Here is an 18,544-nt window from a genome sequence, read left to right as displayed (position 1 = left end):
AATCTTTCCAAAAATGTCTTTTCTGACCGAAAAAAAAGAAGAAAAAAAATAAATGACCGGTGAAACGCTTGGGGAGAGAAGGAGGATCAAGATTAAAAACCGCGTGGGAGAAGGGTTAGGTTTTCGCGGGGGTATTGGTTTAGGTTGGTGTGTTGGTTTAGGTGGGGGTGTGGACAAAGGGACAAAAGTTGGGGTTGGATGGGGTGAGGTTAACGAAATTGTTTTTCAATTTAAAAAAGTTTAGGCGTAGAAATCTCGCTTTGCAAATTTTCTGCATTGCTCATTTAATAAATGTAGAATTTATGGCAAATTTTGCGGAAACTATTAAAAAGTGGAAAAAATCCATTTTAATTCATTTTAACTGGATTATAATTGATCCATTTTGTTGTCTGCAACATGCAATCGATTAGACTGATAAATTTTTACAGAAAAAACGTCTGTTAAAATTATTTCTCATCATTTTTGTTAGATGCGGGGAAGCCAAGCACAAGAAACTGTTCTGAAAGAGGATATAGCTCCTGTAAGCAGCATCCTGTAATCGAATCAATAGTTCCCAACAAACGTTTTGCATTTTTATCAAAATTACAAATTTATAAACCGGAATATGTTCTTTGTAGAGGACCTAGAATGTGATTGAAAATTGATGATCTTTTCTGTAAAAAATGCAGCATTTTTAAGGGGGTCAGAAAAACTGAGTGAGAAAATTGCAAATTTGTGTCGACAAAAGTTTACAACTTAAATTGAAGCCAGTGTCTCATTATTCTTAGTATTGAAAACGGGGAGGAAATTTGTATTCGGGTGTGATTTAGATTTTTTTCTTTTTGCTTTCCGCGCAAAATCAGGTACCACAAATAATCATCGGACTATGCCTACTTTAAGAGGTTAAAACTTATATTTAAGCAAGTAAAACGAGTTTTTTTAGCTTCATTTTGGAAACCAAAAACTTCAAAAAATTCAAAAACTTTCTCCAAAGAGTTTTTTTTTATTTAAATTTTTTTTAGTCATTTTTATAATTAATAAAAATTTGTGTCCTGTTTGCATGTGTTGCTATGATTGTCTAATATGCCTAAATTATTTTTACTTCAGATCCTTTTATCACACCAAGCAGAGAAAACTACACTAAATTGGGAAAAAAATTCAAAGCGTAGTTCTCTAAAAACTATGGTCGGAAAAAATCTGTGCTACTTGCACAGTAACCAGCCATCCTTGTTTCGTTTTGGTTTTTTTTGTAAATTTTCAAAATTCAACTATTTTGAAAACAAAAATAAACGGGTAACACTCTTAAGGATTTATATTCCTGGAACAACTTTTTCTTTTTTTCCAAGTTATGAAGACCTAGTTTTCTCCAACAATTGCGATGACGACAAGTGTTTTTTTTTTAATTTGCTACGTGTTTTATAGAAAAAAAAGTAAAAAAATATTATTAGCAATCGGAATGTTTTTCTCAGGCAAACAAAGTCTTAAAACAAACAATTTTTGTTTTCGACGCTTTTTTGCACCATCTTAAGATTTTGACGTTTTGGGCTCAAATTTACTAAGAAGTATCACCTAGAGCATTTTCCGCATAAAGCCACGTGGGTTGGAAAACATGCCGGAAAAAACTTTAAATTTTTTGAATGACCTTTTTAAGGTTTCTTTCTAATTTGATTTGGTAAATTGGAAAGAGAGTTGGCTTAGCAGATGTCAATTTTAAGCCAGCCCTGACAGTTCCCTGATGAAGTTTTTAATTTGTCTAATGAAGACTAAAAAAGCATGAATATGATCGCATTCAATTGCAGCATTGGTCAAGAGAAAACTCACTACAATAACTACTTCTTAACAATAGAATCTACACTGCTATATATGAAAATAGTCAGAGAAAAATATGTTGCGTTTGATGATGAGAGGAGAGTCATCTCTTACTAGGTAGATATCTTGATTTATTAACATTCTGTGGTTCCACTCTACAGGTGTTCCTGGATCTTCTGTCGACCTTTCTCATCCTCAGCCTATCAGTGGACAGATGTCTCAACCTCTCCTTCCCCCTCACACAGAGACTGTCCAACCCCTTCAAGCTCCGATTCCTCATCATCGGCAGCGTCGCAGTCGCCCTCGTCTCTTCCATTCCACAGGTATCACAACAGAATTCACTAATTAAAATATTGATTAGAAAAAATCTCGGCCAAAACCCTTTTTAGTGTTCAAAAGTCTGAAGAAAAATAGCGTAGAAAGTTCTACAAGTCCTTGATGTATTGTGCTTTAAATTAAATTGATTTTTCGTCTTTGCAAACGTAAGAAGGGTCGAAATTGCAATTTTATTGGATCAATTTACGCGTGCTTAGTATCCAATTAACCCAGTGCGCTCTCTTAAGCAACTGGAATCCAACAATTATAAATGTATTAGGGCAAAATTTTGAAGGGTTTCAACGTATAAAATAATGTTTGATCTGAAAAACCAATGAAGACTTCAAATACGTGTAAATTGTTGAGCTTTCTCCCTGATTTATATTGAAAGTTTTCCCCGACACGCTATGCTAAGTGCTAAGTGATATATTTTGCACGAGGCCTGGGAAATTAGACGATATGCAAATTAGACGGATGCTACAAAAACTAATTTAGACGACATTTTTTTTCAGATCTGGCATTTTAGACGTCACTGCTATGAAAAGGAAAAAGCCAACAAAATTTTTTCTTAAGAGTCAAGTTTCACAAGTACAAAATGAACATGAAATGTCAACTCCGAAAATTGCAGGAGAGTTTTGAATTGAATAAGTTATGCATGATTGACATGTAAAATTTTTAGCCACCAAAACTTAACTGCTATCTGCAAACAATTTTATTTTTTTCACTCAATTTGTCTGTAAAGCAATTTTAATCTCTCTCACTTTCATCTATTCTCTCATAATTGCAGTTTTACAAAATCGTCTAATTTCCTTTTAAGTGCTTCCGTCTAATTTGCTTATCGTTTAATTTCTCAACCCCTATTTTGCACCTATCAATCTAAAAAACAATTGGTTGACGAATTTGATTGGAACCCGGGTCGAGGTCCGCGAGTTAAGAAAAGACTGGCGCGACCCAAATTTGGCCTTTCCAGACCGGCGCGACTTTATATTGGCAGTTCCGAACCGGCGCGACTTTATATTGGCAATTCCAGACCGGCGGAACCGAAACTTGGCAATTGAAAACCGGCGCGACTGAAAAAACTACCGCGACCGGCGCGACTCAAAACACCGTCGGAAACGGCGCGACTCAAAACACCGTCGGAACCGGCGCGACCTAAGGTAATGGCTCGACCGGCGCGACTGAAAACTTTCAAAACCAGACCGGCTTGACTGAGAATTAACCGCCGCGACATGAGCGACTGAACAAAATAGTAAAAGTATTTTCTTAAATCGCGGCATCGGTCTTTTTTTAAGTCGCCGCGCTTCAGTCTTTTCTTAAGTCCCGCCTTTTAGGTCTTTTTTTAAGTCGCGCCGATTGAGTCTTTTCTTGAGTCGCGCCGTCGGTCTTATCTTAAAGCGCGCCGCTTAAGTCTTTTCTTAAGTCGTGCCGTCATTCTTTTCTTAAGTCGCGCCGCTTAAGTCTTTTCTTTAGGTGGTGAGAAAAGTCCGCTTAAGTCGTCAGAAAAGACTGACGGCGCGACTTAAGAAAAGACTTAAGCGGCGCGACTTTAAAAAAATACTTAAGCGGTGCCAATTAAGAAAAGACTTAAAGGGCACGACTTAAGAAAAGACCGACGGCCCGATTAAGAAAAGGCTTAAGCGGCACGACTTACAAAAATACCTAAAAGGCGCGACTTAAGAAAAGACTGAAGCCGCGCGACTTAAGAAAAGAAGCAGCGAACATAGCAGTATCTGCAACTGAGGTTCAGGGGGCTATTGGCAGTGCTCAATCGCTCTGGGGAACAGAAATGTCTGTACAGAGTGTCAAGTTACGTGTCGAACCAATATTGCAGCGGCGAAAGCTACTTTATTCGAGTTTCCCATTTTTATGACTGGATTGAACAAAACATGTAGAAAACTGACTCAAAATAAAACATTTAGTAACTAAGTTGATATGAACAAACTATAATATTTTTAAGTTGCCGCCAGCATGAGTTGTCGCGCCGATGAGGTCAAAAATTCGAAAGCCACTCATTTTGCGTTATAGTAGTTTTTTTGCGTACGGAGGTCTTTCTGGAATCAAATAAACTGTCAATGGTCACAACAATCGGAGTATAAAAATCAATAGTTTCAGCAGAGAAACCGCGATTGTTTTTCCGGCTTTTTTCCAATCGCCTAACTTTGAATTTCCATTATGAAAAACTACTTATACTTGGCGATTATGCAATTAAAGTTGAACAAACTAGCAACCGAACAAAACTAGCAACCGTGAACAGATTTATGTTTCATACCTTACATCCCAACATTATGCGTTCAGCCATAGTTACATTCAAATCAACTATGAAAACAGAAAACTCAAAAATTGGGGGTAGAAAGCCATTTTCTAAAAACAAACTTTCCAATTCTGAGCTCCAGAAGACAAAAACTTTACGTCAAGTAAATCATATACAATTTTTGCTCTTTTCACTCCCCCCCCCCCCACATTTGAATTTAAATTTTAGAAACTATTTTGAAGTCGCCACAATGTAATAATTTTGCACGGTGAACACACTAATTATTGTGAACAGATTTTAAATTCATACATTAAATCGTTACATCACTCATTTAGCCGTAATCACACGTAAAAAAAACTAAGAAAAATGAAAAATGAAACGTGGGGTTGAAAGAAGAAAAGAGCCAATTTTTCATACGTTTCCTACATTTGAAAGTTTTATGAGCACTCAGTGATTAGCTTTGTTGATTGATGATGGTGCTTATTTTTGCAGAACTTGATTACACATATTGAAATTCAAAACAACTAGCTATTTTCGCTCGGCTTGTTGCGGAACCCTCGGCAAAACTTTTGTTACGACAAAACCTACGTTACAGATGTTTTTGCGCGGAATCCAAAGACATTTTGTATCATAATTATAGACTTGTTTGTGGATTCCAATGATGACACATAGCTTACACTAATTTATGCGACACATAGTGCACTGTATGGCCACCTACTGAAAATTTTATGCTTTTTGTTTCCTGCCATTAGCTTAAACTTTTTCAAGATTGTCTACTCTCAAAGCTTACAACGACAAATGAAAAATAGAAAAATTGAAGTTTGTAACTATTTTTGCCTGTGATAAATTTTAAGTGATTTTAATTGCACGAATTGTCTTGCACCGATCAAAAACAAAGCTTACGTGAAAATAAGAGATGCAAATAAATTTTTTTGCAAAGTTTTTGTGCAACTGGATAAAGTTAAGAACAAGTACTATTTTGTACTTATTGATTACCAATACCTTAAAAGATTAAGTTCACTACATTCAACTAATCAGTGTCAAATAATTTGATTTGACTTTCAAACACTGAAATAAAGATTTTGGGCCTTATAACCGAAAAAAAAACCGGTGAAGAAAAAAACAAGGGCTCCACTTTGATTTTTGCGACAGACGAATTCATACAGACGAAGTTTACAAGCAGCCCTTAAAATGGAAATCATTTATCGAGCGGCGTCAAAGTTTGGGTCGAAACCTGTTGAGCAGAAGATAAAAGTGTTGTCTTTAAAAATTTCCTTTAACTTAGAAATATTTACGACCCACCAAACTGAAACACCTAATTCCAATTGGATAAATTTAGCTCTCAAAATTACGCAAAATAATCTGACCTAGTTGAAATAACATAAACAGCTACTGTGTGAGTATTTAATAAAATAGAAAAAAAATTTAAATCAAAATCAGGCATAGTAGCTTTATATATTTGTAAAGTTTTAGTCCTAGTATAATCTATTCAAATTAGAGCAAAACGCATCCTGTAAAAAAGCTGCAAAGTATAAACCCTACATTTTAAAAAATTTGCTTTTGTAAGCTTAAATTGAACCGATAGAAACTAGGACGAAAACCAGTAACCCGAAAATTTGGGAATTTTTTTTGAAAATTAGTTAAAAACTGAAACGGGCTTAACTTAAATTTAGCTAACTCATAGTTCGTTTATCTAAATTTTTAAGAATTTCAATGAAGTGAAAACCCTCTAGAAAATGTCCGCAAAACTTTGATATCAATTCAAAATTTTGAAAAAAAAAATCAGTGTTGATTCAGTGTTTTATCATTGCTTCGCTAAAAATATTATAAAGCTGGTATATGCCTAAATTACTTGTGAATTTTTCCACAAAACTGAGATATTTCTGAATCAGCGATAATGTTTCCTGTCAACAGGACCCAGGAGCTCTCATAGTTTTACAAAAGAGATGGTGAACTGGAAAGAAAAGAATATCGAGGAAATTTCGAGGGAAATTAAATATAACACATTTTGTCCTCGTTGTATCGGCCTCATCGGTCAGGTCCGGTTTAGGGTAGATCAGGGTCGGGCAGCTAGCTGATTGTCAAGGTTTCGCTTCCCGTACCTTACAAAAACTTGAAAATCAGATCTTGTCCAGACATGGTGCATGTTTCGTTTGGACATTGACATGTCTGAATCAGGACTGAGGCAGGTATATATTCTATCACAAGACCTGGAACATACCTGGAACATATATGGGTCAGATCTGAACATATCTGCACCAGGTCTGACCCATGTGTGCCCCAGGTCTGAATCAGGCCTTGAGCAGATCTGCTTTTGAGATAGAATCCATACCTGCCTCAGTCCTGATTCAGACATGTCCATGTCCAAACGAAACATGCACCATGTCTGGACAAGATCTGATAAAGGCAAGACTTTAAGATGCTCAGATCTGGTTTCCAAATTTTTGCTGCATAGATTTCCACTCACTAAAATTTCAAAAAGACTCCTGGACAGATTGATTCAAGGGTCTAAAAACAGTTTTGATCATTTTTTTTTGCAAACAATGCGAAAAAACAAGTTGTTTAAAAGATTTATTGAAGTGTATTATTTCCAATATTTTATCTAAAATACTTGCCAGATGTTAAAGAACAAGAAAATCAACCACATAATTGGGCTCTTTTCCAATTTCCCAACCCTAACGCAGTTTATAACATTAGAAGTCGTTTTTAAAAATTTTCAAGTATTGAATTTGAGAAAACAAGGGGATGGAAACTGGAAAAGAGCCCATAAATCAGATTTTGAGCTCTAAAAAATGCAATGCACTCAGAGATAATTATCATTGTATATCAGGTATTGGGCTATAAAACATTTGTAACAAATCAGCAAATTGTCGAGATATATCAAACTTTGAGCTCGAAAAATTTTTATTTTGTTAATATTGTTGTTCCTTCTTTTTCAAATATGACGTTCATTTGTTTCACTGCGACTCATTTACTGCCCTGGACAGACCAGACAGAGAACCAGCCGAGCACCAGTGACGACTCCAACTGCTCCGGTGGTCTAAACAGCATAGCAAAATTTAATATAATCTAAGAAAATCACTACACAACAGACAACAAACTGTGCGCGAGCAAATGCACAGTTTGTCAACCCCTCAGCATAAATCAAAGCCTCAACAGCGCAGCGAACGAGCAAGAATCCTTTATCTTACACACCAGACTAAGCAAAAACCACTAGGGCTAGGCAAACAACGCAAAAAACACCGAAGCTAGCACTAGGGGGAGGGGAGAACATACACACCTGAGGTTGAAGAGTCGGTCCAGGCAGACAACTGCTGCACTAGGCAGCCCAGACAGAGAACCAGCCGTGACCCCTGGTTTAGACATATTCCGTGCCTCAATGTCGCACTCAAAGTTTGTTCAAAACTTCTGATTTCTCTTTCGTCCAAACAGCAGTAAAAAACCAACCTTCAATAAAAGTATACGAGATAAACAAATTATGAATTGCACGTTAAATAAATAAAAAACAAAACAATTACCCCTGCGATTGATCAAATAAATAAACCAATTTAGCTTTCATTCAAACTTCAAAAAAACTTTATCTCTCTGATTTCAGGGTGGTCAAAAACTAGTTAGTTTCCAGAAGGACGGATGTGTTTTAGGCGACTCCCTCGAAATATCTATAACAACGAAGCTACGCAGATTTTCTCAACAGATTTTTTTTTTATATTTTGCTTTTAGTTGCGCAGAACCAAGTAATTGGATAAAACGTCAGGCAAGCCGCTTAAGGGCTTAAAGCATAGGGTTTCCAAAGAAAAAGACACTTTACAGACAAAAGTACATTCGAGATGAACCACATTTACGGACAACCGCCGTTTTTTTTTTTTTTCCAGAAGTTTGAAACAGAAAAGACCCAATTGATCTAATTTGTTATTATAACAGAAAATAGCGTTTTTCGGCGTGCACATTTACTACTTACGCCTTCCCTAAAATTGAAAACACGGACGTGATTTTAAACAAGTTTTAGTTTTATTTTTTTAGTGTTATTGACCTACAGTAATCATTGCAAAACGAAGAACTGAATAAAAAAGAAAAATTAAAGTTTGGTTAAGGTTCACTCAACACTTAATGGAGTTTTCTATACATAACTCTGGGTCGAGGCAATCGTGTATAGTTTTGAGGAAAATTGGCGCGAAAGAAAAATCTATACAAAATGATGAATTCCAAAGTCAAACTTTAGTCGAGCCTGGATTTTTAATTTCTAAAAAAAGTGTTCGAGGAAACATGATCAATGACAAGACAACAAACGCATAATCGAATTTGGAGCCCAGACATTGCCGAAAAAGTTTCGACTATTAAGCAAAAGTAATTCAGGACTTCGAAATAGTTTTGGCCATGTGCTAAAACAGTTTTAGCTGTTCATCAGCGAATATCGCCATTCATCATGTAGCCATTAAATTTCAAGACCAACTATCGGTCAAAACGCCAGTGCAGATAACACAAAGCCAGCAAAACTCACTCACTGATAAATTTTAAACGGTTCAAGGTATCATTTTTTGAAATTCTGGTCAAAGCCAATGTCAAACCCGCCATTTGACTGGGAGACGGGGCTTCGACAATCTTTTCCACCATCCAAATTCCGATAAAATTGCAGTCCAAATCTAATCATGACAGCACCAAGTTCGAGACATTATACCCCAAAGAGGGACGTGATTATAAACGAGTTTTAGTGTTATTTGTTAAAATAACTATTTTCAACGAAAAAACAAGACACGTGACAAAAGTTGAGAATTCGTTCGAAAATTTCAAAAAATAAATTTTTCAGATCTGATCAGGTCTGAAGCAGTTCAGGACAGATATGCATTCTCACAACAAATGGATTCAACCTGGGCATATCTGTATTTTTATTTTTTTCTGTAACATTAAACTTGTTGTATCTTCCAGGTCTGATCATGTCTGATGCAGTTCAGGACAGATATGCAATCTAACAACAAATGGATTCACCCTGGGCATATCTGTATTTTTATTTTTTTTCTGTAATATTAAAATTGTTGTATCTTCCAGGTCTGAACATGTCTGATACAGCTCAGGACAGATATGCAATCTCACAACAAATGGATTCAACCTGGGCATATCTGTATTTTTTTTTCTGTAACATTAAACTTGTTGTATCTTCCAGGTCTGATCATGTCTGATGCAATTCAGGACAGATATGCAATCTAACAACAAATGGATTCACCCTGGGCATATCTGTATTTTTTTTTCTGTAATATTAAAATTGTTGTATCTTCCAGGTCTGAACATGTCTGATACAGTTCAGGACAGATATGCAATCTCACAACAAATGGATTAACCCTGGGCATATCTGTATTTTTTTTTCTGTAATATTAAAATTGTTGTATCTTCCAGGTCTGAACATGTCTGATACAGTTCAGGACAGATATACAATCTCACAACAAATGGATTAACCTGTATCTTTATGTATTAACCTGTATCATATCTGTATTTTTATTTTATTTCTGTACGGGTTCGTACTTAAACTAACCGCACATATTTACAGTCAAAGAGACAAGCAACCCTTAAAAATTTCCCTTAACCGGTTTTTGCACGAATTAAAACAACTTTCCAAGTTATAGTATGGAAGGTTTGTTTTAATTCAGTAACCCGTTATTGATTGAATCGGTCAGTCAAATTCGAAATCAATAAGGTTGTTACTTTGTTGCCAAGTCTTGAAAAGTACCATCCTTATTCTAAGTTACTTTTCAAGACTTTTAAGTTCTGTATTTAAAAGCTGAAATCAAGGTCCCAAAATACGCAAGCTGAAAGCTCAATTTTATCGATTTTAAGTCGTTAGTGTCCAGTCCTGCCTGGCTCAATTCTCATCATCTTCTTGCTCATTATATCCAGTTTGTTCTGGTTTGCATTCATCCCTGGGATGAAATCCATCGGCGCAGTGAATTTATTGATTGAATCTGTTTTCGGACGAGGACAACATGAAATGATTTTTGAACTGGATTGTTTTCTCGCCTATGCGTTATGAGAGCAAAATATCTTTTTGAATTTTCATATCAGTTTCTCATATTCCGATGCTGTAGAAAACTCCTCTAGAGTTCAAAGATTAGAAAAATCGTTGAATTAAAGAAACCACACCGAGCAGAAATACTCCATCATTATTTTAAGTTACTTTTCAAGACTCTTAAGTTGCTCGAGTTGTTTTTCGAAGAAGACATTGAAATAAACTGACATCAAGTTCATAAAAAAAATCTGGATAAAATTATCATATAATACTTGCTTTTTCACACCTTTTGATCGTGAGAACGCTTTTTGAAAAATTGATTACGAGTTTACCTGAACTATAAGACAATTTGTTGCCAGAAAAAAATCAAGATCAAAAACGAAAAGTATGGGTAGCTAACATCATTGAAAATGGAGCAAATAGAAACTATAGGCTCTAGCAACTCAATCAGAAACAAAAAACTACTCTTAACAGCGAAAAAAGAGCAGGCAAAAAAAATATACAATTTCTACTGTACAAGAAAAGATCACACTATCAACATAAACTTAACACAGAGGCTAAAAATAGGTAATTGCAGAAAATTTTCAATTTTGTCAATGGAATATTCGGTAGAAGCAAACAAAACAATGAAAACAATGAAAAAGATTTCGATGACAGAGAGGTCGGAGGCTTCGATAACTATTTGTCACTCAAGCAGCATAGGAGAAAAAAAAATAGCACAAGCGAAAAAAAGCGGCCTAGTTAATGAGTAACGACAAAACTTACAAGGAATGTTGAAGCGGCTAAAAATTTGAGAACAAAATTTTAAATCAAAATATATTACATTTTGAATCATGTTTTTCAAATCAGCAGTTAACAAAATTGCCTCAGCGCTGAAAAGTTAATCACAAGTGTTCTTAAACTGCTATTTCCCAGCGTGCATAAAAATTGCAAAAACATTTCCGGTTCAAAAGGATGTTTCAAATCAGATAATTAAAGACTTATTTTTTTACGTATCGCTTTCGATAAAACTTTCATAAGTTCCACAAATTGGCTTCGGACAAAATCGAAGTTCAGTTGATGCCTTAGAGTCAATTATCGAAACGATCCGACTCGAGGGGGGAATTAAACAGAACTTATACCACTGCCTTTTCTTGATTTTGATAAAGGTTCCGATAAAAAAGGTTCAGAAAAATTTTATATTTTGCGTGATGGCATTTTTGAAATTTTGATGTCCTACCTTGAGTTTTCTTACTGTTTTATTAAAGAGGGTTCAATAAAGTTTAAAACTGTATTCGAAAAAAAAAACAACTTTTTTTTCTTTGCATTTTTTGTTTTTTGACTAATTCAGTGGAAGTTTTTGCAGTCAATTACAAATTGATTTTCTATAGTCGAGTTTTTCCTTCACACTGCCGAGGTTGATAAAATTTCCCAGGAAGGAGCCAAGCCAAAAAACATAGTTCAAAGGACGCATCATACGTAATAAGATGACAAATTGGTACTGCGGAGTTGAGATTGGTGATGCATGCCTCCCTATTGGACGCATTAATCACTATTAATCACTACCCATTATGATGAAAATTTGGTAAAAATTTGTCTATAAGACCATAAAAAAACTCTAAAAATTTATCATTTCTCAACCAACTCAGTGTGAATGCCAATGGGAATACCAATTCCATAAACTATTCAGATATCTCAGGTCGAAAAATAAGGAGTTTCCAATTTTTTCTCATCAAAATCAATAAGGATAAATTAAAATGATATTTACGATGCCTAATCCAACATCGTCAATATTTTCTTCAAAATTTTTCCTACTCGTTTACTCTTGAGAGTTTTTACCATTCTTTAAGCTTGCAGTCAAATGAAAAGCTAAGATAACCACTAAGCAATAAAAATGAGTTTTAACAAGCTCTCTGATCTTTTTGTTGGTTTGAAAATAATTGGTTTCCTCGAAACTGACGAGTCGGTGTTAATATCAGCGTAGAAAGTTCTGGATTCTCATTCCAGCAGGCGGATTCTGGATTCTCATTCAATCAACCTTTATGATAGTTTTGGGCCAATTAACAGAAACAACTCCAGCTTCCGTTGAAGATATGCTATTGACTGAGTTTGTAGAGATATTTCATATGCCACACATCCAAAAAATTGTGCATACATCCGAACAAGACTGCTCGTATCAGGACAAAGCCTTGAATGTTCCTACAGCCCATTAATTAGTCTCGATTAGCTTTTGGTAAATGAAATATTGACTACTATGAATTTTAGGCTGACAATAAAAAGGGTGTAAGAATTTGAGTCTTTTATGAAATTATTACGACCAAATATTTTGCATCAACTCAATTTGGAATGAATTTCAGCGGGATAATTTGCCACACATAAATAATCGCGTATTAAAACAAAATATCCAAGTATTTTTCCAGCTGCCAATCCGCACTTTAATCGGAGGCATTCAACATTGCCAAAAAATGAAAGCATTTGAAAATTTTTCAGTTCTGTTTGCAAATTAATGGCAATTTGCTTGAATACTGCTTTGTTTTTGAGCAAAATCGAGAAGAAAACTCGACAATTTGTTGAGTTAATTGTTCGTTCGGAAACAATAATGACGCCGCGCTTGTACCATTTTTTGTTTAAAAAGCGGCGTCAATTAAAATGGCAATTTATGGCTTCTCAACTTCCGCAGATTTTGGTATGATAATGTTCTCAGTGATTTGGGATGAGTAAAAACAATATTCAAAATAGTTTTTGGCATTGCTGAACAGCATTTTCGTTTTTGGCACGGTTGTTATTCGGCACTGTTTTATTGCCCCTTTTTGTCTAGTGCAAGCTACCCAGGGCATATACATTCCTCACTTTCTTCTAAAGCCGGAAAAAAATGCTTTACTTGTGCAAAGACAGAAAAATGCTCAGAATTTAGAGCACACATCCAATTTACAAGTTTTTTCAAAATAGGTTTTTTTCTACAACGAATTGAAAACACTAATTACGGCTGATTTGTCGAAATTTGAGATATTTGAAAGCCAGATTACAAGAAACGAAGTTGTTGATTTCAAACCTTCGGAGTGTTTTTTTTTTGCAGAGTAGCATTTTGCCTCCCGGAAATGCTCCTCGATAATTGGTTGAGCTTTTTCTAGCAAGATGTACAAGAGCATATTAACCCGCACTAGAGTTTCATGAATAAAAATCGATTATAATTGAGTTCCTTGTCAGTGTCCACAAAAGGGAAAACAAATCGATTATGATCAATTAAAAATAGATTTTATTATTACTTTTTTTTTGAGGCAACAAAATCCTTTTTTCATCCATTATATTCGATTTTTTTCACTATTGTGGACACTGACAATGAAACTAAATTCTAATCGATTTTCTTTCACCTCTGCTGAGATGCGGATTTCAATGCACATGAATTCTTTTCTACATTTTAAATTAACGCTGATACGTTGGTTACTTGTTGTTCCTTGTTGATAGTAAAGTTGGAGGTGGACTAAATCCCCTTCCATTACCCCCTAGCGTTTGCCCATTTACAACAAAGTAACGTTTGGTTCACAGCTTAGGAGTGGGGGGTTCAGGTGGGGGAGGGGTGGGATCAGGTGGGGGGTGGGTGTTCAGGTGGGGGGGTTGTTCAGGTGGGGGTGTTCAGGGGGGGGGGGGTTCAGTGATGGGAAGGTGGGCGTGGGGGATGTCTAGGTGGGGGTTGTTCAGGCGGGGGGTGTTCAGGTATGGGGGGTTTCAGTGGGGGGGGGGGGAGCAAAGGGGCAAACGTTAGGGGTGGGGTGGAGGAGCTTAACGAAATCTTTTGCAAAACTTTGCCCGACGCGCGAAACAAAAATAAAGAGGCAAAAAATCCATTCTAATGTGATTTCCTATTTATAATAAAATCCATTATAATGGATTCGAAATGAATTACAATGCATTTTGTTTTGGCGAGAACAAATGGATTTAAAAATGCATTTTTAGTCCAATTTTGTTGTCTGAACGTAACATGGGAATCGATTATATTTACAACACTTTAGACCACAAAAATCCATTATAATCGATTTGTTTTCACTTTTCTTAAATGCGGGAAATTACTATTTGGACTAGATTATGCAATTGTTTTCAAAAATTGACTTCACCTTTTCTTGATTAATATTGAGATTTAGCTGCATTTTAACCTCAAGCTGACTGAAGACACTAATGCGTCCAAATAAACTAATCACTCAAAAAAAAGGTTGGGCCTAGCTGAATGCACATTTCTAACATTAAGAAAACCACGGCAAGTCGAAACAGTTTTTAAATAGCTTTTACTTTCAAAATAAACTTTTTGGATTATCATTTCCGTTTCCACCACAAATTGTGAGGTAAATTAGCGTTAAGTAGAATCAAACTTGAACAATATTGAATCCCTTCAGTTGTACATTGACCTGAAATGGAACTGCAGTAATAATTTCAGGGAAAATGAGAAAAAACACAGTTCAAATGTTTTGTTACTCAGACTAATTAGAGTGAAAAAAAAAGACTTAAGTCAAAGAGTTAATGAATTGGCGCCTCAAAACAAAGAAGTTATAACCAATTTTATCGATCAAGCACACACTCGAATAAAGAAACATCTGGAACTTGAACTGAAAACAAAACAGTTTGTTGTTTTGACTTTCAACGAATGAATGCAATATATGTGCTCGGTGTGCTTTGTTCTTAAACAATTCTCAAAGTTTTCCCTTTTTGAGTGAAATTTTTTACCATCTGAATGACGCTCTGAATTGACGCTCTGAAATCTAATTGGGAAAATTTTTTTATCTGCGATCAAAAAACACAAACTTTATTGTGATTTCAAAACCGAACAAGACAGCTCGTATCAGGGCCTTAAATGTTCCGACTGTCTTTTAAGGTTTATGGAGCAGTAATTACCTAAAAATCATTAACTTATTAAATGTAATGATATGAAATGAAAAAATATTTTTTCTGAAATTTGAAGTTTTTCTGATTTTTTCTAAAACCATCCCCCCACGCGCCAAATAAAGTACAACAGAATAGATTTCGCTCCTATTAACTAATTAACTAAGGCAAATAAGCTTCCTTGAACCAATTTGGAACGATTTCTAAGACGGATTAAATCTCCGCTTACGCATTAATAGCGCGCATTATATCGCTTGTTAATTGTCCCAAATTGGCCATAATGTCAATCTTTAAACCTCTCTAAACTTAAAAAAAAGATCACAGGTGAAAAATCTTTTCAAATTTAAGCTCAGGAAAACAATACTTTTCGAATGATATAAAAAATTCCGTCAAAAATGGCTAGTTAAAAAGAGTTTTGTCTGAAGAAAAAAACCCACCCCGAGCAGAAATATTCCATTACTTCCGTATCAAAAGTCGGAACATTTATCTAGTTTGGGAAAATCAATGCTCAAAAAAATATAATTTCTCTTTGGTTTGATGCGTTTTTTGCAACTAGTAGTAATAATGCAGACGCTTTTTATTCATTTTGTTCTTTAAAATGCGTGTTCTAAAACATTTTAACCCTGTAGAAAACATCAAGGTTGTTTTCAATTTTTCTTTGAGGTTTTATAATGTTTTAAATTTCCTTAAAAGATGGTTTGCTTATATGAGTTTGAGCAGCAATTGGATCAATCAAGGCTTTATCCTGATATGTGTAGTCTTGTTAAAAATATTAGACTCATTTTTGTTCAGCTTTGTGCAAGAATAAAGAGCATCCTATGACTGCCACAGTTTGCTTACCGCCTATTTAGTTCTAATTTCCGACAAAACGCATGTTTTTTTTTCATGCGTACTATATGCTTACTGAGATCCATGCGCAGGGTTCTCATGAGAAATTTGGTTGTCTCTAATTTTTGTTCAATTATCTGGAAAAAAGTGTTCAGAAACTTTCAATATATCTTTATTGCCAAAGTAAATACAAACTTTATTATTTATTATTTTTTTTTTTCAATTTTTACTGAGGAACTTTTCCCAGCCGTAAAAGTTAGTCAAGTTGTTAAAAATTAGTTTCTCAAAAACCAACTTATGTTACTAAATTCTTTTTTACTTCCTTGGGTTATGGATAGAGCAAGGATATTTCCAAAGCAAAAACACGTGTTAAACTAATTGCGGTTGACCGGATATTTCACGCCTTCAAGTAAATATTTTTTGCAATTTGATTTAATTGGCTTCTTTGAAACAGTTTCATCTCACATGCGTCAAAATTTTAACCCTATATTTGGAATTGCTTCGAAGAAAATGATTTAAAAAAAGTCATTGGATCGTAGAAACTATAAAAGCAAGTTCTATGTCCCGTGACTGTAATTCTGGCAGAACACTATTAAAATTTTCAAACAAAAACTTATGTCAAAAACAAATATCAGTTTCGCGCCTGGTAGTTAAAAACTTTAAAAAATTGGTCATGACTTTTCTAGAAAAAACTTTTATTAGCTTTTACACTTAGGGCACGAAGCCATTAAGTGTTGTGGTCTGTTTCTCACCCTCTCCATATAAAAAAGAATTACGTTCAAAAATAAAAAACATTACTTTTAAAAAAAAATCAAATACTACGAAGTTTTTTGCTTAGGTAGAAAATCATTTCAGCAAAAAAACTGAGGATTTTAATTACAACAGAGGTCAACAATTATTTGGCTTTTTTTTCTGCTCTACAACAAAAAAGAAGTCAACCTAGCATTACTGAAATGATGCTGACAGACATGCTGTGTGAAAATCCGAAATGACAAATAATCAAAAAAAAATTAACAATCCTACCTCCAAAAATTTCACTCATACAGAAAAACCGAAAATGCTAGAGAAAAAAGGCAAAATGTCATACTTGCTTTCCAAAAAAGTTCGCTGAAAATTTTTCCAGCTAGAGCAAAGAGGCTTTCTAGGTAGCAGAGGGTATCAAAAATGGCAATTTGAAATAGAATGCAATGGTTTTCTTAAATGAACACCACCTCACCGAATTTTGGTTTGTTTTCGAGATTCTTTTTTCTTCTTACGTAACGATTTGATAAAAATGTGTATTTCGACATCGGATTTTCAATCTATTGGACATTTTCTTTCATAGATTTATAGCAATTTGAAGTGGTTTCTCAAAAATTGTACGAAATTTGAAAGCAACCCTACGTCAACAACAAAAGCCATTCAAACAAAATGAACTGATAATTTTCCAATTACCTTTTTGTTTCTGGTTATTGAATAAGCTTCTATAATTTTGCAGCAAAACTCTAGGAAATTTCTAACGAATTCAATTTCTTTATTTTTCAACGAGAAAGAATTTTTCTATAGGAAAAAATTGTAGTGATAAATTACATGTAATCCAGACAGCGTCTTCATTGTAAGAAAATAAACTGTCGGTTCTGAAAATAAACTTTAGATTCTGTCCCTGTAGGTTCTGTTTTTGCTCATAAAAACGAGAAACAGCTGCTTTTCAACCTAACCTTCATAAAAACTATCAACAAACATTTTAAACCAAAAAATCAGAAAAATTTTAGTTTAAATTTTTTTAAAAAAAATTGTAGCGTCTGTTTGTACAATACCCACTGTGACAAAGTTAGATAAAATCGATTAACTACAGTAAAAAATACAGATTTCAGATACTTAGGTGAAAGTCAATTATATACTTTTAACAAGACTGCTCGTATCAGGGTGAAGCCCTGAATGTTCCGACTGCCTTTTGAGATTTCATGAGCAGTAATAACAAAAAAAAATCAAATAAAAAAATAATGAAAACTTTTTTTCTAAAATTTGATTTTTTTTATGAAAATCATCCCCCCACACGCCATATAAAGTACAAAAAGATAGATTTCGCTCCTATTAATATATCAATTATGGCATATAAGCTTTCTTGAACCAATTTGGAACGATTTCTAAGGCGGATTAAATCTCCGCGTACGCGTTAATAGCGCGAAAAATATCGCGCGTTAATTGTTCCAAATTGGCCGAAATTGCAATCTTTAAACCCCCATAACTTTACGAAAAGTGGTCACAGGTGAAATATTTTTTCAAATTTAAGCTCAGGACAACAATAGCTTTCGAATGATATTTAAAAATTCCGTCAAGAATGGCTAGTTAAAAAGTCGAAATTTGTCTGAAGAAAAAAAAAACCCACCCCGAGCACAAATATTCCGTTACTTTCGTATCGAAAGTCGGAACAATAAACTATTCTGTATCAATGCACACTACAAACAAATCCTATATAATTTGTTTACAGGATATCGACATTTGAAATATTTATTATCTACAAAAGTATATAGTGA

At 34.6% G+C, this 18,544-nt stretch overlaps 1 protein-coding gene across 1 annotated transcript in view; it reads left to right on the top strand.

Annotated features, from left to right (window-relative positions):
• The window catches only part of LOC134856016 (annetocin receptor-like), a gene marked incomplete at its 5' end in the record, with an annotated part of 45,341 nt that overhangs the window by 9,735 nt on the left and 17,062 nt on the right, over window positions 1–18,544 (top strand). Inside the window, 1 exon segment of the mRNA XM_063872388.1 lies at window positions 1,950–2,111. Coding sequence (XP_063728458.1) covers window positions 1,950–2,111 — 162 coding nt within the window.

Source organism: Symsagittifera roscoffensis, unplaced genomic scaffold (assembly GCF_963678635.1).
Source record: "Symsagittifera roscoffensis unplaced genomic scaffold, txSymRosc1.1 SCAFFOLD_242, whole genome shotgun sequence".
NCBI classification, from domain to species: Eukaryota; Metazoa; Xenacoelomorpha; order Acoela; family Convolutidae; genus Symsagittifera; species Symsagittifera roscoffensis.
Note: the sequence above shows the minus strand (reverse complement) of the source record. Positions and strands in the feature narration are given on the sequence as shown.